The sequence below is a fragment of the Alosa pseudoharengus genome, unplaced genomic scaffold, assembly GCF_046254945.1.
Source record: "Alosa pseudoharengus isolate Yale_2024_CS ecotype anadromous, Long Island Sound unplaced genomic scaffold, YU_APseudo_1.1 YU_APseudo_1.1_scf_17, whole genome shotgun sequence".
In the NCBI taxonomy this organism is placed as follows: Eukaryota; Metazoa; Chordata; class Actinopteri; order Clupeiformes; family Clupeidae; genus Alosa; species Alosa pseudoharengus.
In genome coordinates this window covers 25,481,651-25,508,655 of record NW_027468640.1, presented here as the reverse complement: position 1 = coordinate 25,508,655, position 27,005 = coordinate 25,481,651, and the positions used below count along the sequence as shown (strand labels likewise).

Genomic DNA, 27,005 nt, shown 5'->3' with positions numbered 1-27,005 from the left:
CGAGTGGGAGAGATGGGGTGGTATCGGGAAATGACCCGGGTCGGACTAGAGCCCGGGTCCCCGTGGGCATTTGGGCCCAAAGGTAGTATGGGCGCTGTAGCCAGTTGCGCCACAATCATCTGCTTACAGCGGTTAACTGTTCAAATACGGCGTATTAGTGACCACACGTTATGCGGGTGCATACCAAGACCAAGGGCCTTCTGAAATCCTTTTCAGTCCTGCAGGCACCTGCTTAAAGCCTCAAAGCAAGATTCCTACAGCCTCACTTTTTCCAGTAAGATTTATAAATAGTTATTTAAATACAATACAATACAATACAAATACCATCACGATTCAGCTAATAATATTTGGTGGTCAGTGACCACTGAGCGATTTCTGCCAGGCCGTCTGGATGTGTGTGGCACGGCCTTAACTCTTTACTTAACCCTTAAAGGTGTAGGTTTTTGAACGTTCTAAGTTCCGCAACAATTGAAGGTTCTAAAATTCTATGTTGAATTCAATGAACCCAGATATTCTTTAGAACGTTCATTTCTCAACATTCCCATCACACCGGTGTGACGCTACACCTTTAAGGGTTAAGGAGACACAGTGAAGGGATGGGGAGCAGGCTGGTGGGATCATCTGGCACCAGCGAGAGAAAAGACAGACGGGACAGTGAAAGGTGAAGCCATGATATTCCAGTCGATGCTGGGTATTATGTGCAGTCAATAAGTGTGACAACCATATAACTTCCACTTCTGTGAGGTCTGTGTGTGTGTGTGTGTGTGTGTGTGTGTGTGTGTGTGTGTGTGTGTGTGTGTGTGTGTGGTAACTAGATACAGGTAATCAATCTTCTACTTCACAGGCAGGGCAATGTGTTTCCCATTAATCTGTGTAGTACGCCAGTCTGAGGAACTACTGAGGGTATCCATCCAGAGAGGGAGGGAGAGAGAGAGAGAGAGAGAGAGAGAGAGAAAGAGAGAGAAAGGGATAAAAATGGAGATGGGAAGCCTTAGACAAACAGAAAAATGTAGACATGAATGAGAGCTTTGGAGACGGTATGAGGCACACAGACCCTGGGCAAGGCAATGAGTGGGAGATGGTGACAGACAAGGAATTGTGTGGAGGAAGGGTACCTTAGGGCATCAAGTCTCCGGCCTCAAAACAGAGCTCTACCTCCCCATAATACATATACGAACACACACACACACACACATATATATATATATATATATATATATATATATATATATATATATATATATATATATATATATATATATATATATATATATATATATATATATATATATATATAGACACACACACACACACACACTCCTACACACACCATGTTGCTGCATGGCACACAATGGAACCATTCTAAGAGCTCTGGATCCCCTGATTTATTTATTTTCAGATCATTCATTAGTGGAATTAAAACAAATCACAGGCCCGTTGCAGTGCTGGGCCTGAATTCCAGCAGAATGGCAGTCAGCAGGACCTCGCGGACTTGCCCAACCTTCCCCCCCAGACAAATCGCCTCCTGTTATTAGTGGTTAGGTTCTCCGTCTGTTGGGCTTATGGGGTTGGAGTTAGTAGGTGGAGGAATGGGGAGAGAGAGTGGGGGGTGGGGGCATGCAGGGCCTCCCTTGGGGAGAGAGAGGGGACCACCTTTAGGATCCTGCACCCACACTGAGGAGAGAGTGTGAAAGGTCTCGCTTTACTGACCAGAGAACAGGGGGCGGACCAGTGACCTTTGACCTGTGAAGGCCAATCAGAATTTTGGCACAGGATATGGAGTTACACCAGAGAGGGTTAAAGCGGAGTAATCAAGGATCTTTGGTTATGCTCTCGGAGTTACTGCTGTAATCATTCCTAGCCATAATTGTTTGTTCTTTTTGTGTATAGTAGAACACAAAGAATTACAGTACATTCCAGTAATAATGGCCAACAAAGCATATCCGTTTTGTATCAAACTTCATTTGACAGGGGCAAGGTCATGTACCTCTTTGCTGACTCTTCATTTCATTTAATTTCTGGAACAATGGAGAGCACTTAAATTTTCCTTTTTTCAGTGTCAACATCAACACTGTTCAGAGGTCAGGATATGAGACACTTTCATGATACTTCATATCGTGGAGACAGACTGACCTCCAGAATGAGGTTAATGGACAGGGTGACGGTCACCTGTGACTTACTGTGAGAAAAAAAAAAAGACAGTTCCACACAAGAGCCAAAGGATGATGGCGCCATTTGAGGTCAGATAACTTTTTCCCTCTCAGTGTTTAACACATGGCATTTTAAAAGCAACCACAGTGGGCTGGCTGATTAGGATCGACTTCAAAATCCTTCGTCAAGACCATCAGCCAAGAAAATTCAAGCTAAAACAGCAAAAACAAAAAAAATTGACAGACACCATTCTAGGAATAGTGCCTGGCAACTTACCACTAATAGCTCAGGAGCTGAGCGGGAACATGCTGGCTACTGAGGTAAGCTGACCTCTATCTGTGGCTCCGCCAAGCCAAGAGCGGTGCAAACTGGAGAACTCCTACTGCAAATACCAGGACAGGAGGAGATACAGCACCTAGCTTATGTAGCTAATGATGATCAATAACAAGGCCATCTGCATGTATAAATTACATACATGAGGGCTTGCATGCATGTATGCATGCATGCATGGCCTGGATCTCTATAGTGGTGATGTAATGAATGCAAGCTTTTCTTACCAGCCTACGAGAAATTTACCAGAGGTAACAAAGGGGAAAGGTCACAGAATATTACACACTAAGGTCAAATCTAATTGTACTTGAGTGTTGTTGCAGTGTGACCACACAAACACAGTGGAAAGTGGCAAAGGACATGTGGACACAGAGGTAAGCAAAATGAGACAGAGAGAGAGAGAGAGAGAGAGAGAGAGAGAGAGAGAGAGAGAGAGAGAAAGAGAGAGAGAGAGAGAGAGAGAGAGAGAGAGAGAGAGAGAGAGAGAGAGAGAGAGAGACCACATGCAAGAAAACAGACTTAGAAGGCTGGAATTTGGGGCTTTGGCAAGTATTTCTCTGACAACCACTTTGTCAGCAAGGGTTACTAGGGTTTAAATCTCTGTTAAGTCCTGAAGCAACATTCCGCTTCTGCTGGAGGGATCAGAGAGGAGGGGCAGAGATCCAAGCACTGCAGTGGCCTCTGCTGCCACCTTGTGGGAAGGAGGGAACAAGATAGAAAAAAAGAAAAAAAAAAGTACTTTCCTCATGTGACAATCCAGCCCTCTCAAACATCCGAGCTCTCCATGTTGAAACGTCTAGTCCTCAAAAACACCATTTGCCATTTTTGAGAAGCGAGGAAGGTTCCTTTCTGGTACTGACCCAGAAAATTCTTGTCAGTTTCATCGTTGAAAGGGGTAAGGGCCAAGATTTCAGAGTGACAATCAAAGGCAGGGGGTGGGATGATGCTGCGGATTACTAACTAATGACTAGCCAACCGCACCAGACAATGATGAGTTCACAGCTATGCAGACTGATTCCAATTAGCCTAATTGCTAAACATTCTGTGAATGTGTGTGCGTGTGTGCTGCATCCACATTTGCATAAACTATCAAAATGTTTCCAATGCTTAGCGGGCAAGTCAGAAGGAGGGCTTTAGAAGTCCATTCCCTGAAGCTAACTACCATGAAATAACAAATGGGCAGCTAAAGAAGCTTAGGGGGCGAGGATGGTGAGTATTAAACAGCATGGGTGTTGCCAGAACCTCAGCTAATAGCAACCAGCAACATCCTTTGGAGGAGAAGTTCTGGAGATGGAGAAGTGAATGGGCAGCATTCCTTCATTTACGAAGGACGAAAGGCATGCAGTCACTCCACACAGAGAGAGAGAGAGAGAGAGAGAGAGAGAGAGAGCGAGAGAGAGAGAGAGAGCGAGAGAGAGAGAGAGAGAGAGAGAGAGAGACCAATGGATGCTCACCAAGAATGTGTCTGGTGTCAGAGCATCGTTTCATTCCAAGGGACCCAAGCAGAGGGCCACAGGACAGAGGCAGAGACAACATCAGGGCAAAGAGGGGGAAGAGGGGTAACAGAGGGGTAACAGAGGGGTAACAGAAAGGGAGAGAGGAGAACGATGGCAGAGATGGACAGAGGAGGGAGAGGGACAAGAGCGAAAAAAGAGATCCTGTTTGAGCGTGGCAAGACTTGTTGTGGATCCAGATGTCAAGGGGTTGTGCAAGCATTCGTCCCACAAACATTCCGGTCTCAAAAACGTATCAATTTGCAGACCGGGGGTGGGGGTGGGGGGGGGTCTCTGTACAAATGTCTAAAGGACAAAAGGTCTCGGCTACTATTCACTGAATGTCAAGATGAAAGTCAAAAGACGACTTTCAAGTGGTCAGGACAGATGTGCGGATGCAGATGCTTAATCTAGCCCTTACCATAACCTGACTACCCCTCTTCTTCACTTGACTTCACTTTGCTTGAACTGTCATTCTATTCTATGCGAGTAGTACTTATTGCTGCACTAACATGTCCTAGTCGCACTGTACCTTGACTGTTCCCTTTTTTGTAAGTCGCTTATAAAAGTGGATAAAAGGATAAAAGTGTCAGCTAAAATGTAGCTAAATGACAAAATGTATATGTACATGTAAACGTGGAACAGGAATGGCAACACAGAGAGGACTGCAGTGCACTGGCACGCCTCAACACTGAGAATAAGACTGTGGGAACGCACTAGGACTGCAGCTCGAAGGATGGGGCCGCATCTGCCAAACCCCAAAGCCATGTCTCTCATCAATGAAGAGATTGGTCCAGAGAGAGAGAAGTCCTGTCTGAAATGTGCTCAACTGTCTGTCCTCCACGTATTCCTTCAGTGATCCAACCGTTTAAAAAATGCGCACATTCTTCACAAGACAAATCCAGAGAGCATAATCATTTGAAGGCCTCGAAGGCAACTGGCAAATGGGCTAGTTAACGGACCACGGTGAAGTTAATTCGAGTCATGCCTGGACTTAGCATCAAGATCGTCCACAAACTCTGCGGTGCTTGCAAAACGGTCATTCATACACAAAGTGACACGTGGAGAGCATTGCTTGAATATTGCGTTTTCAAGCCTTGTTTACTGAGATCAACCACAGCTGATTTTCACAGCAAACGAGAGGAGAGAGGAAGAAATAGGAGAAGACACGCCACTTTCATGTCCAATAGGGACCTGAGGGCAGAACTAGGATTTGGGAATGGGAGCTAGAATAGGGAAGCGAGAGACAGGGAGAAGGAAGAAAAATATTGTGACAGAAAAAATGATGGATAGAGCACACGATAAGACGACAAGAAATTAGCTGCAGTAGTCGCCTTGTATGACAGATACAGAATCAGGTGTGAATCAGCTACTCTATGTATGCATTTGAAAAAAAGCGAGAGACCTAGAAAGAGAGCGAGCAGGAGAGTGAGAGTGAGAGCATTGTTCATGTATATTGGCAGCAGTATACGCGCACAGCCTTTTCACTGTTCCTTCACCCCCTCTCTCCCATCTTGGACCAATGAAGCAGAACCAACTCCGAGGACATTTGGGTTCATTTCACTGAGTCCAGGCAAGCCCTCTCACATGGTTTGCTTTTTGCCTTTCGTCCTCGAGCTATGCTTCAGAGTGTGCCGGGCCAATCCGCCAACACGTACATGTGGACTCATCTCTCACACACACACACACACACACACACACACACACACACACACACACACACACACACACACACACACACACACTAACAGCAAAGCTGCATTGCCCCTCTGGAATTTATCAACAATTTAACACACTTGGTACAACTCAAAACAGACTGTCAACTCGCAATTCTCCTCAGGGTGCTGGACAGCACAAAACAGAGGACAGCGAAGACGTAGGAGGCCCTTTTCTCATGATGATCTCCATTACATTACACAGAGGATCGTACTCTCTGGGGAGGGGATGGGAGCCAAGCGCGCTGCACCCAGAAGCAGGGGTGAGAGGAAGGTTACGAGGGAAAGGGGGATGATTCAGTTAAGGGTAAGGAGGGCAGGAGCAACCAGCACCGTCCCACCTCACCTGTGTGGTCTGTGGAGTGACCTACTGTACAAGGTGAGCCCTTGGCAGGAGGGGACCACTGGAGGGGAGTTTCACCTGTTTCATGGCCGTCTCGCCGATCTTGTCCGAGTGCTTGCGGATGCTCTCCAGGAAGTCCTTGAGGTCCGACATAGACACGTCTCGGATGCGGACGCGCAGCTGCGGGATGTTCTCGGCCATGATGGCACAGAAGCGGTACTCTCCCGCCTGCGGCAGACAGCGCTGTTCCAGCTGCTCCAGGGTCCGCAGTGCTGGATAGTACCTGCACACGCACACACACACGCACACGCACACACACACGCACACACACACACACGCACACACACACACGCACACACACACGCACACACGCGCACACACGCACACACGCACGCACACACACACACACGCGCACACACGCACACACACGCACACACACACAAACACACAAAATGACAAAAAGGACCAGCACATGTAAGTAAAAACACACAAGACTGTGGAACACCAGAGCTATACCTACCAAGGGACAAATATTGGAAATGGGCCTTCATTTCTGCACCCGCAGCAATAATATATTCACAATATACATCAGGCATGTCAAACACTCTGCTGCTTTTATTGCATAGTTAAGCAGTTTTGCACCATTATTCCTGAAGCATCCAGTGAAAATTACAAATTGAGTCTCATAATTCCAGGAATCACAGACAAAGTGGGTGAGGGAAAACAAGTAAACAGTCCACAGGTACTATATGGTAAGATCATTAATGCATCTGAGAGCTTTTGAAAAGGCAGTCTAAGCGATAACCCCCCAATTCTCAGAGATGGATTCAGAGAACAGAAATCACTTGTGCTGGGGCTGTGGGAGACACAGGAAGAGGACAGCCACACGATTGATGAGCAATAAATCAATAACTCCGGAGTGCATCCTTTCGCAAACACTCTGGGAGGAGTTGCTCTTGGCCGAAACACACACACACTCTGGGAGGAGTTGCTCTTGGCCGACCTGCCCACTACCTCAGGGCCAATGACAAAACCAACTGTGAAGGGGGGTGGGGGGAGGGATGCATGGATATGGGTGGGAGGATTTATGTGCCACAAGGTGCTCATCTTAGAAGCTGCATTAATGACAGCCTCCACAAGGGGGTGTAGCGCTCTTGTACCCAGCCAAGGAGAAAGTATCTTTTAGAACCTGGGAATGTGTAGTCACATAGGCATCCAGACCGATAGATCAGTAAAACTAGTTTCATTATCGTTTCATTATAATCAGGAGAAATAAAACAAAAAAAAACCTCTACCAATAACACTAAACTAAAAATCTAGAGCATTCCATATCTTCCTCATATTATAGAGACCCGTCACATAATACAGAGACTTTGTGTCTCTCAGATTAAGGGACACAAAATCAACACATGCAAATGTGACCCGAAATTCAGCCAATTAGGAGTCCAACCAATCAATAGAATGTTTATCCTGTCCATCAATCGTTCAATACAGAGCGACAAGAACCGACACTGGGATTCTGAGGGTCTGGGTCCCTCTGGAACGCTCTGGGCAGAGTGTCCAACATTTCAGTGGACCCAGATGGGACACAAGTCTTCTTTCTGGGCCTCTTCTCCAGAGGTCTGTCACCCTCTAGCGGTCTTCTCCAGAGGTCTGTCACCCTCTAGTGGTCTTCAAGAAAAAGGCTCCAATACCATAGACCCCTGGTTCCCACCTTTTTTCCAGCGGACCACCTTCTACATCCTGACTCGGCTCGCGTACCCCCACCATCCGACACATAAAAACACATTCTATTGTCGCATTCCAGGCATCGTGTTTAATTAGCCACCCTACATGATAACAAATAACAAAATCAAAATGTGCAACTGGTCTATGAGCTCTCACGCTAAAAAAAACAGTGTGGAGACATTAGACTGGTTAGATAGCACCTCACTGCAAACCACGCACTGTGGCTTTTGGGCAGTCTGTCTCCCAATCCATGTGAAGCCTAGGGCTATATGCCTCATCATAATTTTGTTTTCTTCGCGCAGTCTTTTCTGTCTCGTCCTTTCTTTTATCCCCCTGCGCTCCACCTCCACTTCATCAGTCTGCCCCCCCCATCCCACTGAATCGTTACCTCCTGCTCTGTTTCTCTCCCTTCTCCTCTTCGATCGCTTCAATTAGGCCTTTTGGACAGTGTCCCTGTTTTTAGCCAGTTTTCCATGTTTGCGCAGCCTTCTACCTAGCCTATACGTCCACGAAACTAACACGCCAGATATTCTGACTGCCCAAAGGAAATCACGTGCATTGTGGGTAGCTTATTTGTTAATGAAAACATAGCCTATTATAGAGTTTACAAAAGATTTCCTTTAATTTCACGTTTCCATATCATACAATAACCCGATTCGAAATTATTTATTATTTATGAATTAAATAGATTATTAATTAAGTAATCATTTTCCGACATTGCCCTTTTCATCTCGCATACCCCCTAGTGGCAGCTCGTACCACAGTTTGGGAATCCCTGCCATAGACCAACAAATCACTCTCTATGGAGTTATTCTATATGTGAAGTGAAAATTAGTGCTATTATAAAAGCAAATGAATCAAAAAAGAACCATACCGTTTGGCCTTCATCTGTTCTTGTAGCTTGCTATACATCTGCAGTACTGAAAGAAATAAGGATTACATTCATTAAACGTTCGTTAAAAGAACACTACAAAGAGTTAAAGCCAAAGCTAAAACACGACTTCATAGATTTTGCACTTGTCAAGCCAATACAAGATCAGAGTAGCACAATGCGTTACAATAGTCAAACACATTTTTGGAATTTTGATTTGTGAAATATATATCTTCTAATGTCCACAAGAAGTAGCTTCCATTTAATTGTTTCTTAAAGTTAGAAAGATTAAACAGAGAATTCTCATTTTTCTTTGACGTTAGGCGAAGGCATAAATCTAGTTTCTGGTCTTGGTTGTGGGGATGCTGAGGAGGACTATTGCGGGCGGGGCCGGCGAGACGAGGCGTACCGGGCAGGCAGCGGGCGAGCTTTTCCACAGTGGTGGCGATGTTCCTCTGCTGGACCCGACACTGCGTCAGCTCCTCCATGGTTGTCAGGATCTGTGGAGAACAGAGGGAACCGAATGGAAAAGAGCTGAGCAGCAGAACTATTACATCTTAAGTTAAGACATCACACAAAACATCTGCATCCAAAGACATTTCTTTCAATGGTTTCTCTCTATAGTTTTGTAGAAATATGAAAAGCAAATACTAGATAGATATATATTGCAGAATAGATTGCTTATATACCAGTAACTATTTTTAACAGTGATTGCCATTGTATGGGACTCAGATTAAGATAACACAATCATGCCTCTACTAGGCCACACCATCTAGGTGTGCTACTTGGCAGTTAGCACACCTATGCTTGATGCAATAATATTTCCTGTATAACCTGGCTGACAGGCAGACTAACCTGACACCACAGTGGCTTGCGACTTGTGTGATATCTGTAATCGGTGAGCAGAACCAAAGAAAAAATACCTGACGTGTAGAGAATTCTGAACTTTTTTTTCTGAACAAAGTGCCATGGTGTAACACAATAAAAAATAACATTTTAAAAAGATCAAAAGCCAAGTCAAATTCGATGCAGATCTCTCAATGTGTAAGATGTTTGACATTTTCCCATAACTGCCAAAATAAAAGCACCATAAAGTGAACAGATTTCTGTATAAATGTGCCGTACCACTTTTCCGTCATCCTGGAGCCGTGAGTTGGTGTCGGTCACTTGGCTCTGAGGAGAGAGGGGTTCATTAGAGGATGGCACACGAGTCCGCCCATCACAGTCCAGACACAACACACTTTAGTTTCCTCTCCCTCATCCATCATGTCAAGGCGTCTGCTTCCTGTCTCCATCTACCGGCCCTCTTACCTCCGTTCTCCACCCATCAGTGCAATCAGTTTTAATTGAAAAGAGTACAATCCGCACAAAACATTTGCAAGGATATATAGTTATAACTCTATATAAGGGTATAGAGTTGTTATGTTATAACAGTGCTTTTTATGCCACATCATATTGCTGATTGCTTTATGACTGAATAAAACTGATTATGATAAACTGTTCAGGGCATCACGCTTCATCCTATTTGATAGGAAAATAGGATAGATGCCTTAAAATTATCGGTTAAATCATTTTTGCTTTTTTGTAACAGTGTCTGCAGTTAAGCTTCACGGGAAGGTTCAGACCATCAATTGCTCAAGGTGTTTTTAAACATTATTTCTAATGTCTATGCTATTTTCATCTGTGCCAATGAGCACAGTGAGCTGTCCAATCCTTTAAATCCTGTACCAAGAACAGTGGAAAAACATTTACTTACAATTCCACTCAAATCGTTAACCTTTGCCGAAAAAAGTAAAGTCTTCGACTGTACCAGTAACCCAACTTAGGCCCAGGCTATACCGGGTCCACAAGTGAAGCGCTCAGTTTTTGCGGAGCGTAAAATTGTTTTAGAGGACTGGTCTAATTTCTTCAAACGGATGCGCTGCCATCACGTCTGGTGCAGCCAGTTCCATTGATTACAGTGGAAGCTAATTGCTGCAGCAGACGCAACACGAACGGAATGCTTCAGTTACGTGCCCGGTGTAACCTCCCTGTTAGGATTTCTCCCTGCTACCTCCACCACCACTCTGCTCTTAGATGAAAACCTCCTCCACAATGCAATGGCTTTGTTGTTGTTGTTGTTGTTGTGGTGATAAGCAGTCAGTCCTCGGCCTCACCTTCAGCTTCTGGGCCTCTGCCCGCACTTTGAGCAGCTCCGTGATGGAGTCCACGAAGCCCTGGAAGTGATGGTTGCACATCTTCTCAATCTCACGGTCATGGTTCCGGATCCTCCCCTCCAACTTTTCCATGAAGAAGCCATGTGCCTGGCCATCGTAGACTGACCTGGGAGGGGAGCACAAAATAATCCACAATTTCATGAACAAGTCTCAATATATATATATATATATATATTAAGACTTCAATATATATATTTACACATACCCACAATAGTTTATTTAGAAAACTTTGCCAGGCCTAAATGTTCCATGAGCCTAGCAAGAGCGCTATTACCTGAATAGGCCAGTAGGTGGCAGAAGCCACTTAAAACAATGAAAGCAGTAACTCGTTCAGCACTGGCAGTGGCGGGTAAGTGGTGAGTTGCAGGGGAAAGGGCACAGGAAGGGCTCTGTAGCTCCTCTGGGGAGGGCCTGGCAGCAGATGCTGTTTACATATCTCAACAGTGGCAAGCACATGTGTAAGCAAGTACATGTGTGTGTGTGTGTGTGTGTGTGTGTGTGTGTGTGTGTGCGTGTGTGTGCGTGTGTGTGCGTGTGTGTGCGTGTGTGTGCGTGTGTGTGCGTGTGCGTGTGTGTGCGTGTGCGTGTGTACCACTATACTGCAGAGACCATGAGCAGTTTCATTTGAATTATGGTGTAGTGTCACATTAATGCTTATGAGACAATCCACTATGTCCAAACTGTTACACAGCTTTGCCAATCACCACTTCTATCTGCAGTTCTCCTCTCCTCATTTCCACTTAGGCCCTCTTCAATTCATAATTCATAATCCATAACGTCATAACTTTACACCATTATCCTTAGAGAGATTCCAATTTGTAGCCCTCCCGGAAAATGATCTCTGCACACAACTTCGCCCTGGAGTTGACCTCGTCCAAGACTCCTGCAGCTGTGAGTCTGGAGTCAGAGGGTCTATTGCAAAACCACCCATGTCAGCAAAACAAATTTAGCCTTGCAAAACAGAAGAGGGGGTAATGTGGACTCAAGTGGCTCCCCATCCTCGGCCATCCTCTGCTTTATAATCAATTATCTGAGAACTATTTCCCCACCACTCAGGATGAGATGGGCTGTTTACAGTTCCACTTTATCCTGACAAAAATGCGCTCTTTTGCGAAGGAGACCAGGGGCCTCTAAGCCGACATACTTCCTCTGTTGAGCATTGGACCGATTGGACAGATTTGATTCTTTGGTGCAGCAGCCAACCCCAAAACTGCAATACAGCTGTAATTCTACAATGATGTATAAGAAAGGTGAAAGAAGGGAAAGGAGAAAGGAATGATGGACAGATGAACAGAGACAGACAGACAGACAATCAATCATCATCCAGCCGATTACTCATCAGTCCTTCGAGGAGTCTATGGATCTTCATATTATATGGCTGAAGAGGTCAATTCTGGAACCACAAACAATGCTGCAGAGAGTCCTGTCCATCTAAACTCTTTCTCCATGCAGTTCTGTTTTGAACAAGCTTTTCCCAGTTAGGACTATTTTATTTTATTTTAATTTTTTTTAGGTTGCCTATTTTTTTTGCTTTTTCTGACTAGATGTTTTGCTATGTTGCTATGCCGTCTGAAACAAAGAGGGTTACTTGGTACTTTGATGCCTGGTAAGGCAAGTGACTCATAAGACAGCTGAGGGCAGTGAGGCAGCAGTGGGCAGAAAAGTGTGGGACGAGAGAGCTGCCAGAAAGATCAGCAGTCTTTGCAAGTTTTGCCAAAAGCCCCGCTGCCCCCACAGCAGGTGTCAGGGTAAACCTCGCCGTCACTGTCCGCCCTTCAGGAAAGGTCGTGTCCAAGGTAGGGAAATTGGCGTTGTTGGCAGGGGAGCACTGTAGGCTGTTGGAAAATCTTGGTATTTTTAATGTTTATGGCCAAACCATGGACACTAGGGGTGTAACGGTTCATGTATTCGTATTGAACCGAAACGGTACGGGCGTCACGGTTCGGTGCATGAATTTACACGGAGAATACACGGTATAAAAATAAATAAAACTCGTGTGCGGATTAATTAATGTCATGCGCAATTACTGTTAAGTAGCGAGAGTTACGGGAGTTCTTTAGCGACACCTAACGCTAATCTTTAGCCTCGCCTTAGCTCTGAAGCTCTGATTGGCGCCTATGTTTTTTTTTGTCAGGACGTCGGTCGAGTCCGTCAGTCATTAGCAGCACTAAGGTTAGACCCACAAGAGTTAGAGGATCCGCTGGTCTCTTTAAGATCGCAAGTTTGAGAACTTCAGTTACAGTAACGTTAGTACAGGCGAAAGAGTGGTGGATAAGATGAAACTGTGTGTCGGCGTTGATCAGCAGTTGTTGGGTATGTGAGTGGAAAAAATGCTACACATATTCGAAGCCATCACCCAGATGATGTAGGCTACCAATCACTGAAACGAGGGGAAAAAACTTACCCTGCGCTTCAGCAGCCTTTGGATACACATACAAATAGGGCCAAAACCTATGGCTTAAATAAAATGATTTCGTAATGACAGAAAGCTATTTAAATCGCGTGGTAATTACCTTTATGTTGAGGTAACTTGTAACTTCTCACATGAGGAGCTGGTAGTGTTAAGTGCATAGACAGCAAAATAAAGTGACAACGCTAACCAGGCTAATAAACAAACCATGCTACGGTGAGTTAACGTCAAAGGGCAAAGTCACGTGACTTCTAGTTGTAGTCTGTTTATAAAATAAAAGGAGCAATTTCGTTTTTTTTAAAAAGGCAAAATATTGTGATATTTTCACAGTTAGTAGGCTAGATTATTACTTTACACACAATACAAAAAAATATTGAGGCAAATTTTAGACCCTTCCATATAGCCTACAACTAAACACAGATGTTGAAGGTCTTGCTTAAGTGGATTTTTAAAAATAATTTTTCTATGTAATTTGCACTTTCAGAAATAAGAGATGCTGTAGGCCTATTTTCAGTTTTATAGCTGATTGTCTTATTTTGTTTACAAGTTACAGATGGAGTCTGGGTACTTATTGTACTGTTTAGACTACATCTTACACACTTCAGGCTGTTCAGATAGCTCAGGGAAGAGACTGTATGACACTAGGTGGTACAGCCTGAGACATGTACAAAAAAAAAAATGCTTTCTGCATTTTTGTTTTGCTTTTCCCTCCATTGTACCGAACTCGTACCGAACCGTGATGTCCGAACCGAGGTATATACCGAACCGTGACTTCTGTGTACCGTTACACCCCTAATGGACACACACACACACACACACACACACACACACACACACACACACGGATGGAGGTAATGTGAGGTTTACTGGCTTACCGAAGATCACAACAAACCCTCCAATTCATTTCTCCTCTGCTGTACTGCACTTCTCTCTGTGGCCACATCATCTAATTCAATGTCAAATCACATGTCTCTGATATTAAAAAAGATAAGGGTAGAGTAATCAAATGGAGCCAAACATGGATAAGCACTGTATACGTGTCCTGCTCTCTTTACTCGCACAACTCTCCCATCATGCACTTGCACTCAGCTTTGTATCTAATTGTTCAAACAATGCAAGAGCTGGTATTGAGAATGTTCCTGTACCCATTAGCCTAATGTGTCCCTCGGGATTGACTGAAAAAGCTTAAACAGTATTTCTTCAGCCAGTGAAATAGAATACACAGAATGAGGATATCCACACATGCTCATAGAAAACAACCACTGTATGAAAATCACCCTCCTTGTTATGTACCAATAACTTTTCTGTATCCATATCGGACAGAAAAGAAATGTATCAGACCTGTGCCACGTGGACTAAAACCAGCGTCTGCCTTGTACGTCAACACCGCCATTAAGGCTGGCAGCAGTAAAAATGAATCTCATGAGTATGAATGAGGAAATGCAATTGTCTGAGTGTTCTAGCGCACCAGCCAGTCACGCAGCATTCCAAGTTCCATCGAGCTCCCCTACCCAGAAGGCCTCTCTCTCTCTCTCCAACGGCCTGGATGGCCAGTGTATGAGATCACATCTCGCACTGCAGTGCAAAAGCAGAAGCAGAGCTGCTGGGAACTAGCTTGGAAGAAAACCCTCAGAAAAGTCAGAACAACAATCTTCCTGAAATGAAAATTCTTCCACACATGTGACTCAAAAAAATCACTGTCCTCTACAGTCACGGGCATCTTTTTTATCTGCGATAAGGTTAGCGTACAAAATCAAACACTGGTTGCGTATTGGTGTTAAATGTCGGGCCCACATGCCAAAGGCCCCTGACGCCTAGTTGGCCTCTCTAGTGAGTGAGTGGGCGAGCGTTGCAGTAACATGATCAGGAAATCACCGCGGCGTAGGGCGCTCACTAAACATTGAAACATGATCAAACAGCCACCCCCCGCTGCTGTGCGTGAATGTGGCCAAGTCCAGAGCGCCGGCTCACTGGCTCGCTCAATTCATGCTGCTCTCCAAGGCCTGCGACTGAAACTAGATTAAATCACAGCTTTGAAAACATAATGGGGTTGGCTTTTTCTTCAAAAGACCACAAAACAAAACACACTTTGATTTTATGCAACTCCTATTATCATTTGCATATGAGAGAGTCTTTGCATTCCTCAGGTTTGTACTTTTGTGAAATATCAGCATGAATTTACCGTCTTAATATGAGACTGTGTTAGGAATGTCAGCATCATGCTTGAGAAAAGACACCATCGATGGACTCTAACAATCCACAGGGAGATGTAGGTCTCACTGCTTACCAAGCTATCTGAAACACATATGGAACATACAGTGGTTTAAGTATATCAGTGGGAGGACAGGTCACAGTGCCAGGCATCCTCTAGCACTGGGAGAGACTGATGGGATCTGATGAACGCGGAACATTCACTACCAGGAATGTTCACGTTCCTCAGTGTAGAGAAGGCAAGAGACGAGGGGGAAAAAAGAGGTGACGTGTTTTGATCTAAAATTGCCAAGCTAACTATATTAAAGGCATGCAAAAAAAAAAAACCTTGCAACCAGCAAAAACAGGCGAAATAGATAAACGCTCGCTAGTGTGCGGATTGGTGTTTTTTGGATATGTAGTTGGTTGTAGTGCAGCGTATGATGTAGTTGGTAGTAGCAGTGTTATGCTATGAAAGCGTTTCCATTCCACTGGTTGGTTCATCCCAAACCAGACAACCACACTGAACCACCACCCTGAACTACCAGCAAGTGGGCAGGATAGCTATGTTTGAGGTAGGTATCGGTCATTCGCGACTATACACAATAAAAAGTAGTATTTGCAGTCAACCTATTTTGTCTATTAAGACATGCATTAAAAAGAGTCTTTCACTCCTTTAAAATGAGTTTAGATAGTATACATATTGGCTGGAGGGCAACAACAGAGTCATTGATGTGGTCTACTCTTTTTGTTGCAGAAGTGAGATGCTGTTACATATTTTTGGAACAGGGCTGTCAGGAGGCATTACTCTGAAAAAAATACCTCAAACGGAACCCAGGGGGGGGGGGGGGGAATATTGAGGCCAAACTGCCACAATACCTTCAAAAGAAAAAGCCTGTTGATGACTCTCAGGATAATTAAAGATAGGCTATGTTAAGAGTTGTTTGCACACACCTACAGGCTTGGAACAAACAAAATTCCAACAGAAATTTGCCTTGAATCAAAAATAGACTATGAATTGGTCTAGAGTCCTTTAAGGGAAGGCACCATGGGAGACCATTAGTCTAACAAATATGGTAACATGGTACGGGCATTCACTGCATTATATGGTGTGTAGGCTATGCAAACAAAATGAGCACATCTGTCAGCTGGTCATTTGTGTATTCCGTCAAATCTGGTGAGACAATAGAGCACATACAATCCCAAATGCCCATTCCAGCATCACATCACAGACATTGTGCAAGAGAAACGGGAAGCAATAACTGCCGTGTTCAACCATTGTGTTATCTAGTCCAGAAAAGAATGCACTCGGACCAAGTGGACAAGTTTGCCTGAATTCCATGTTATTCAAAGCATTCAGTGCAGATTTCAACATCAGATGCGGACTCCCATGAGAGAGACACACAAAAGGCCAGACTTAGAGAGACCCATCTTCCACACAGGATTGTGGGTAACATCTGAAGTCCTCTAAGCATGGCGTCGGGTTGGATACACTCTGTTATTAAGGCTGGGATTGTGTGTGTGTGTGTGTGTGTGTGTGTGTGTGTGTGTGTGTGTGTGTGTGTGTAGGCAAATGAGTGAATGTGAGTGAAGTCACGGGGTAGACTCCACCCATTGCTATGTTGGACCTGTGTGTCACACTCTGTGGCCTGCTAGTTATCTGACTCAGCAGGGTGGAGATCTTGCTGCACCCCACAGCCTCCTCTGCAAGCAGCACAGGATCCATTCATTTACAGATTTCCACTCCTGACCACATGACCAAACAGAGCTATTTAAGACGGTGCTGCTGTCTCAACAGAGCATCTGTGTGTTTACATTTAAAGTCATGTCCTGAAAAAAAAAAACATCCATGTGCATATTCTCATTCAGATCACTGATAAAACTACTTAACTATTACATACTTAAAACATTATGGTAGCTGAGCTCTCTACTCTCTAGTCTGTCGGTGAAACAAATGAATGCTGATGAAGGACTGGGCTGAATAGGCAGGGGCAACAGGAACAGGAGATGGTCAGATCTACTATGCTGGCTTGAAAGGCCACTTTATGTATGCTGACCATCAAGAGTTTCAGTTCATCGATGGTAATTCCCATTTGTTCCGCTTGTGCCCAGCACTTTGAGGGTATGTGGTTAGTTGCCAAGTTGGCTCAAGTCCAAAACAACTGTTAAAGGGTAAGAAAAACAGACTTCTCTGTTTTTATGCTGTTTATGTTGTAGGTGATAGTATATTTTTACTACCATATTTCCCTTGAGACTTAATCAGGACGATACAGATCAGGATCCAGGCTTTATTCTTTTCAATGAGGGCCAGTGGCCCTCAAGGGAGAGAGGTACATGTTTGGGTCACCCCATCATTGGTTTCCACCAGATGTTCTCAGTATTTCTCTTCTAACTTCTCTGACTAACAGAGACCATATTTTACACACAAAGAGAGGGAGTGACCTCTAGGTCCAACCCAGTTTGAATATGCAATAGAAAGGGAGGATGAGGATTAGGCCTTCATCAGGTCTGGTCAGCTTCTATTATCTTTTAATTAAAACTACCCCCTTTCCTGGGAAGTCCTTCAGAGGCTTGGACACATGCTGTTCTACAAACATTCACACCTTGGTGATAGGCAAAAGGCATCTAGACAACTTCATTGAATTCAAGGCTAGACAATGGATGCTTGCATACAGACCAAAGACACACAAACAGGGTACACATGGGTACAAAATCACAAATGACCATAAGAACTACACAGTATTCAAGTCATAAAGACTTGAATCATTAAACCATTCACATAAAATATGAATACAGAATTATTCCCTTCATAGGTTTACTATCATTTCTCAGATAAGTATGGCATTATGGTAAATTATTTAATCTAAATCTTTACATTTGGTTTGGAACTTAATTGCGCAAGGAGCACGACCATAACAGTAAATCAAAATCTCAAATTCTGCACCTTAAAAAGAAAGGGCCTACAGGACCTTGTCTCTTCCTTGCTTTTCTGCATAACTAATTAATTCTTTCATATCAATAATTTGATGTCTTAACGTTCAGACTCAGACCCATCCGATTAATGCAAAATCACAGGAATTGCACAACGCCACAACACTGTCAAAAACAAACACTGTGCAGGAAAAGCAAAGGGACCTCTAAGCACTCGAAGTCAAACGCTGTAGTTTTCCACCTCCACCTGATGGCTCTCCTCCAATTGTTTGCTTGAAGCGGATGAATTTTTCCTGCTGGCCGCGACCTCGTGACCCCACCCTTAATGTCCATCCCTGCCTCTCCTGGAATGGGCAGCGTGCGAGGAGTGCAAGGACTCGGAACAGCAAGGAACTTCCTTATCAAGTTCCTCATTGTTTGCAGGTTAATTGCTCTTGATTGCATGTCGTGTGTCCAAGGCCAGGGAAGGCCTCTACTGGTAGTTCCCAGCCAGACCATAAGGAAAGGGGGGGGGGGGTGGAAGATGGAAGTAGTTGTTGTGATAGTTGTCTACAACAAGTCAGACAAATTGCTCTTTATTAATCTTGGATATTTCCGTTTAACATTCGTACAGTATCTTCACTTATCGTCCAGCCCTCCATGGTCTTGGCCTTTCTGATGACAGGGCCAAGACCATGTCGACGGACTTCCTCAACAGGGGAAGACAAGAGAGAGGAGAGCAGAGTGGCACTTCCCACTGCTGAAAGGCCATATATTTTTAAATCGACCACTCCCTGTTGTTGGAGCGAAAACAACCGTGTCTCAGTGTTGGTGTCACAACCCCAGACTTCTCCGCTCCCACCTCTTCCACACCGGACTTAAATAGCAATTTAAGCTATTTTTCATTATTACACAAAAACGGCCACAGTCAAGACTCAAAACCACCAAGTATCAAGAATACTGAATAGGTAATTTCCATCAAATATCAAAACACTTTTCAGCAGCAGGTCCTGGGCCACTTCAGATGACTGACCCAGGGAAGGACCGGAGCGCACACATAACTTTTTCACACTTTAATGGTGCAAGTGACTAATGTTTCAATGTGCACAGCATCTTCCTCAGAGCCAATCAAAATACTTTTAGCCAGCACATAACCTCCAACCTCTACCATGGCAACCTAGTAACAACCTGCTTGACATAAGAGTAAAGCACATTGCAGCACCAAGATCATGCATCTCACTCACCAACATGTATCCACTTTGACAATAAGCCAAGCAACATCATTCTTATTACTACTTGTACAAAAGGCCTTGTTTATCTTCTTTATTGCATTTCGTCGTCTTTGTACTTGTACTCTGCACAATGACAATAAAGTTGAATCTAATCTTAAAAAAGGAAGCCATGTAAAGGTAGCTACTTTGAACCAATATTAAGTTATTCTAAAGGATACATTTTTTATGTATGTGCAAGCAGATATGTTTTGCTCTAGACCAACAAATGGGTGGTGGTGGCATCGTGGCACAGGACAGAGAGCATGGCATGACCAACCCTCATTGAATGGACTGCAACAGTAATATTGGTTAAAGCATGCAACAGTATTCAGTAACAGTAATGCGGTCATGTTTAATGTGATGCATAACAAAATAAAATAAAAATCACCTAAATGATTTAGAATAAACTCAGGATTAATGCATATTTGCACTGCACTCTCAAATGGCATAATTTCAAATCCCACTGAGTGCCTGGCCAGACTAACCTGAACTTATTTAAAGGCTATAATGTGGCCATTTCAGGTTTCTCAAAAAGGGTTTGGCAATGCACACCTACCATTAAGCCATGCTGCATAAAACAAGCAATTGATTCCAAACAGCGCTGTGACAGCCATGCGATGTGAATCTAGTACTATTAATTTGAACGGTTACATCTTTCAGTCAGATGGCTGTTGGAATAGCAGAGTTCTGCCCTGTGAAGTGAGAGATGGGCACTGAAGCAAACAATTTGAAAATTGCAAGACTTCCAAATGCCAGTTTTCTGGAACTTCTATCTTGGGCCAGCGGTATCTGGCTCATCCTAGCATAGAGTAATTGACTGGCTTCTCCAAGATTACAGTGCTTTTACCAGCCAAGATTGTGCAGGAGACAAGAGCAAGACCTCCTGTCAGGGATCTATAACTTAAGTAAACCCCACCCTAAGATGAATGTGGAACAAGCCCAGACTGTTAAAGCATGTTAAGACTGTAGTACTTTCTGGGAAGGGATAATACGTGCAGTACGAGACAACTGAAAATCCTTACAACATTTCAGTTTTCTTGGCACAAAGAAAACATACCCAACTAAATCTGCACAACATCACATAATAAATATCATTGTCAACCTCATCATTGTGATGTTGCTGATGCATTAAGAATTTTATGTTTGCTTTCATCATTAAACTTTACAGAAGAGAACGACGTCATAAAGGACATTAGAGTAAACAAACCACTCCCATATAACTGGGTAACGTGTTGTAATCGGAATCAGCGAGAGCCATTGAGTCTCAAATCTCTCTTGTGGGAGTGAATGTTTCTTCAGCAAATATGCATTTGTGTGTGTCTTCCTTACCAATGGAACACTATTACACTGCACCATAAAACACTTATTGTCGTCTGATTCTTATTTGTGTTTACATGCACACACAACAATGAAACCCCCAGGACAGAGAGAGAGAGAGAGAGAGAGAGAGAGAGAGAGAGAGAGAGAGAGAGAGAGAGAGAGAGAGAGAGAGAGAGAGAGAGACACACACAGAAACACACTCAGAAACCTGACACAACTACTATTATGATCCTCGAGGTCCTGGGCATAAGGTCAGTTAAGCCACACAGGATTTGGTGCTAAAGGACTGGCATACAACTGCCATACAGATAGGGGAAGCACCCTCAGGTTACAGAAGTGGACCCAAAGCACCGGCATGAGAAAACCTTAAGAGGCTCGCACTCAGTTACAGATATGAGCTGCCATTGACACCAGAAATAGCTTATCATATAGACCCAGAATGCATGAACATAAGAGAACTAGAACAATGTGTTTTAAACTGCCACTGTCTAATTAGGCCATTGATCTGTGCTTGCATTCTATCTGTTGCTCTGGGATAGAACAGGGAACTGACCCTAGCAGAGTCAGCACTTTCAGAGACATGCTGATCAGATCACTGCTGATCTTTGATTACAGCAGTGAGACAAATCCTACTTTTACACTAAGTGTGGAACCATACAGAAGCATTAATGCACTCCATTTATACACTCACAAGCAAAACACAAACAAGTTTTCTGACTTAGCAGCCACTCAAAATGACTCAAGGACATATTTTCCAAGAACGAATAGATGAGCACACACACACACACACACACACACACACACACACACACACACACACACACACACACACACACACACACACACACACACACACACACACACACACACACACACACACACACACACACACACACACACACACACACACACACACACACACACACACACACACACACACACACACACACACACACACACACACTCCTTCACATCCTTGCCGAAGACATCCTGGCATCATCAGAAAGCAGATAAAAATAGCTTTCTGTTTGTTCTCGCCTGTGTGTAAGTATGGGCACTTTGACTCAGAGTCGGACTGTTTATGAAAGAACAGTGGAGGAACCGGGATAACTGACTCACACAGAGCAGAGACCAACCAACACAGCGCTAGGCTGCCATGTCTAAGAGAGCGCAGAGCCTGTCTGTGCACATGCACACAAACCACACACACACGCACCACAACAACGCTTTGCTTTGCCACACTGCTGGTCATTATGTCACTGTCATTTATTCAGAACCAAGTGACATAGACAGACACATACTGTTAACTAACACAAACAGACCTACTGTAACTACCCATAAACCGATTACACACAGAGAAGCACACACGACTCATGAATGTCCTTATGCAATGCCTATGTATTTTCCCTCTTTAAAAACTCTGTAGCCTAGCCAACATAAGTATAGTTCTACTTCACAGAGCATACGAGGGGATCCATAATGAGTTAGGCTGCAGGACAACCCCTCTCCATTAGAGTTATCAGTCTAGCATTCAAATGGATTGTGTCCGATGGTGCATATCAAATAAACAGATACAAATGGCACAGTCTGCCAACAGGGAAAAGGCACATGGGAAAATACTAGTTGATGAACCAGTGTAGATATCTGACCAGAAGAGCAGCATCATAGTCACAAAGACATCGAACCTAAAGCCAGTTTTTTCTATTATTGATTGAAAGGCATTGTTGTCTCGCTGCTCAGAGACAGGATTAAGTGATCTGTGCAGCCATTATAATAACACTATAGCATAGACCTCCAAACTCAGCATGATGGTTAAACAGGTAGTTTTGGATCTCTTCATTTAGCACTTAAACTAGGCCTATGAAATTGCACTTGGCTTTTTGGCCTTGTCTCAACATTGTCAATAATTGTCATAATTCAATTATAACCAAAATATGTTATACACGTCATTGGCAAAGCTGTGTTGAAACTCCCGGTCTTAACTTGAAATAAACCACCTTCCTGTTAAAAATATGAAATGTGCGTAAAGTGTAAGTTAAAATTCTGGGGACGAACTTGCTTTCTCATGAATAGCCAGTGGCATCTTCATAGATGGGCCTATGACAATTTTGACAGTTTGATGCTTGTTCTGAGATATATGTGTTTGTTTTGCCTTTACCATTACACCATGATGGCAACCCAAGCTATTGACAAAAATTATGAATTTCGACCTGGTAGTCCAATTGGCCAATTAGGTAAAATGGGTAGAAATCGCAATGACTACACTTTCGATGTGTAGCTAACTCGTTGGGTGTAACTCATAAACAGAAATAGCTTCAATCTCTCGATAAAATAAGCTTAGTTTGCGAAAAGTTCCATTTAACTAATTCTGACTAGAACAAAGTCATAGTCTGTCAACAGCGTTCCGCTGAATCTCTGCCTCTACCCGCAACAAAGTGACCAGAATGACAATGATTTAGAACGTCTTCCAAGAGATAGGCAACTAACAATGTATTCCTTCTGCGTTCTGTGGGTTTACTGCGGAGAATCAGCTATTTAGAAGTTCGAGGACGACTCTTTGAAAGTCTGGGAAGTTTGAGCAATAGAGGAGACACCCTTTTCAAACAGATTAGGCTACTTCTAACAGCCTTCTTGTGAATGACAAGCAAAGGTAACTTTCCGCAATAACTCCCGTCATTATTCAGTAGACCTACTGTACATCTTACCTGAGAGTAGGTCCAATACAATTAGTGTCGGTGCTTTCAATCTCCCGTAAAATTCGTTCATGTTCCGCAGCGGCTTCCACACTCGCCATCTTCCATGCCAAACTACACCTCTCGTTTGCGTCATATTAAAAGGTGAAGCCATATCTGCGGGTGACTTTTGTGGTGAAAAGTACACTCTGTTTACTTCCGGGTTGTGCAAATACTGAAAATAAAAGTCCACAATATCAGACATAACAAGTCAACTCTTACAAAAACTATCTTCAAAAGATGTAAAGTTGCACTTTGGGAATCAATGGTTGTGACAAAGTTATTGAAAATAAATTCATGAACACATAGGCTAAAATAACTAAGCCTAAATTATCAGGTCCAAGTCACAGATAAATACATTAATTAATCATTCAATAATAGCCTATATCCAGGGGGAAATATAGTATATAATATATTATAATATAATCTCATCTAATAGGGCTAAAATCTAATCTGACCAAAGACATTCCAGGCTCAGTAACCCTTACAAACAAATAACTGTACTCTATCAAGTGTCAAAACAGCAGTTTTTGATGAATCCCTTGCAGTATGCAAGAATGCAGTATTTTGGACATCAAAAAGTTGCACTGCACTGCATTACTGCAGAAATGCAATATTTTAGACATGAAACTGCAGTTATTTTTGTCAGGGAAGATATGTTTGCAGAGATCAATGCACCACTATTCAAAATCCAGCATAACGAAAAACCATTGGTTGATATGTTCCACTGCAGCAGTGGCATGTGGAGATAAGATGGAGAGGAAAAATCAACTGTTACAGTCTTGGATCAGCACCGAAAGAATGGCAACTGGGGTGTAGGCTATTCCTTAATTGCACTCTAGACACAACCTAGACCCTAGATTAGAAGCTATGACATTTAACTAAATAAGTTTTGCTTCTTTACTCACCCCATGCCACGTTATATCCCTGCCCAATTGGCATCATTATGTCCCCCGTCCCCCTTTAGGCTGTTGTGAATGCATTGATTACATGATCACATGGAACCATGGTATTATGGTAACACAAAGGCATACCCAAAAAAGATTTTGCACAACCAAGTTTTTCAATATTTGCTATACTTTGACCATAATATCTGGACTATACGAATGCACAGATTTATGTTCATATGATTATATGTGATTGGTTCAACCCTCAATGGATAGAATACCACACGGAAATGAGAAAAACTGTTTTATTAGACATTATTGTTTAAAAGAAAACATAGAAGCATATCACCCCATGTGTTTGTGAATTTGTACATACATTTGAATGGCAACTCATTTGTTGACTCCATGGCTACAGCCTTGGTTTTAAATGCCGTTATTTACTCAATTTCAAATTAATTGAAATTAAGTACATGTCTGTATTATTTAGGCCTACCATTATTTGTTGTGTACAAAAGCACTGCCAGCCGTCCTCCACTACCTGTCATCAAATAATGCCGGTGGTTGAAATATAGCCTGGGATTTTAGTAATTTTGGAAACCAACAGCAATGGGAGTGGTCACACAGATCCGCCACAGCGAAATTAGATGTGCTCTCAGATTCATCTGGTCCCCACGCTAATTATGACCGCGTAGTGTAGCGGTCATATAGGGGTTGTCAACTTTTTTTTTTTCGTTTGGTCCCCAGGGGCCAAAATCCCATATCGGTCAGGCTCTATAAGGAGACGCGCACACACTCACACACATGCAAGCATGCACACAGGCACACGTGCACACTACACACAGGCATATACAAGAACACATACGTTTCAAGAGTGGGGGATGGAGTAGGAGATGGCGACAAATTGACAAGTGTGATTTATTTTTGCGGAATGGATGTACAGGACTGTCATATTTTGTACCGCTATGCGGGACATCTAGTTTTATTTGGATGTCACAATTGATGGCCGACTAAATTTCATGTCTCAAAGGAATTTTGGTTTACCTTATACAGTATTCAGAAGATCAGACCTTATTCTAACATAATATGCCACACAACTTCTTGTGCAGATCATGTTTTTCAATAGGACTATTGCAATGTTTTGCTGGCTGGCCTACCTGCTTGTGTAGTGAGACAATTACAGATTATTCAAAATGCTGTGGCACAGTCTTAAGTCTGCCAAAAACCGACGCATGTAACTCATCTGATAGTTAGTCTTCATTGGATTCCTATAGCAGAATGAAATTCATCCCTCACTGGCCTATAAGACACTCATTGGTTCACTTATTGGTTCTGTACTTTACTATCTTAATTTCATTATTCCAGCTCCAGTTCAAGAGGTCACAGTCAAGACTGTTTTCTTCTGTGATTCCTTGTTGTTGGTGGAATGATTTACCTAATGCTCTTAGTAATAGTTTTTTTGGGGGGGGGTTAAAAACAAGCATGTAGGAATTAAGGGATTAGAAACAAGCACATGAATGATGCAGTATTATCTTACGCGGAGCATATATACTCAAGGATACATACAAAATTGATGGTGGATAAAAAAAACATGTACATGTTATTTTAATCATGCATTATCATTATTGAATCATCCATTAATTATGTAATTGGTATAGTGACTTAACATAAAATTCAGAATCCAGACAACAGAATCCAGACCACCAGTTGTCAGAATGAACAACACATTTTTGACATTGGCCTATTTTAAGACTTGTGTATATTTAGGAGTTCATCCCTAAAATGTGTGTGGGAGTAAAATGAGTAAACCCAGATGAACCTGAACCTAATTGGAATTTGCTCTGCAGGTCGTTCTGGAAAGGATTCCATTGATGCCAGTATACGAACCAGCATTGTTTCAGAATCAGAAGTGCAGCCAACTCACCTTTCTTGTAAACAAAGTTTTAAATGCAGTTGTCTGCTCAGTTCCAAAGCATATCTGTTTAACCCTGTCACCATCATTCAGCGCAGCCATTGGTTGTGTGCACAACTGTGGTTGGATCCTGCAGTGTTTTTGGTGATTCGGAAAAGGGCATCAATGGGATCCTCCTCAGACTAACCTGCAGAGCAAATTCAAATTTGCTAACAGGTTAGTTTTGGTTTACCCAGGCTAATATGGGAGCAGACACAGAAACTGAATTTCAGGATTCATATGCCCTTAAACTATTCCATTCCAAAACATGTTAACAATCCATTATATTAACACATATCCATGCCTTGCACCCACAAGCATACATTGTCAGGTGAAATAATGAATATTGTGACTTTCAAACATCAGCCTACATTTTCTCCTCCTCCTGCAGATAAAACTAAAGCCTTTTTACTTTTTTGTACCCTTTTAACAAGTAACACAATTTCAGGATTCATATGCCCTTAAACTATTCCATTCCAAAACATGTTAA

The 27,005-nt window shown here is 43.1% G+C and overlaps 1 protein-coding gene across 1 annotated transcript in view; it reads right to left on the bottom strand.

Annotated features, from left to right (window-relative positions):
• Positions 1-23,750, bottom strand: part of exoc6b (exocyst complex component 6B) — an 85,892-nt gene extending 62,142 nt beyond the window's left edge. The window contains exons 1-6 of the mRNA XM_076289082.1: positions 23,654-23,750; positions 10,788-10,953; positions 9,757-9,804; positions 9,041-9,131; positions 8,635-8,680; positions 6,111-6,315 (exon numbers count right to left, since the gene is read on the bottom strand). Coding sequence (XP_076145197.1) covers positions 6,111-6,315; positions 8,635-8,680; positions 9,041-9,131; positions 9,757-9,804; positions 10,788-10,953; positions 23,654-23,742 — 645 coding nt within the window. The 5' untranslated portion in view covers positions 23,743-23,750. The remainder of the gene's footprint in view (positions 1-6,110; positions 6,316-8,634; positions 8,681-9,040; positions 9,132-9,756; positions 9,805-10,787; positions 10,954-23,653) is intronic.
• Positions 23,751-27,005: the final 3,255 nt, after the last annotated feature.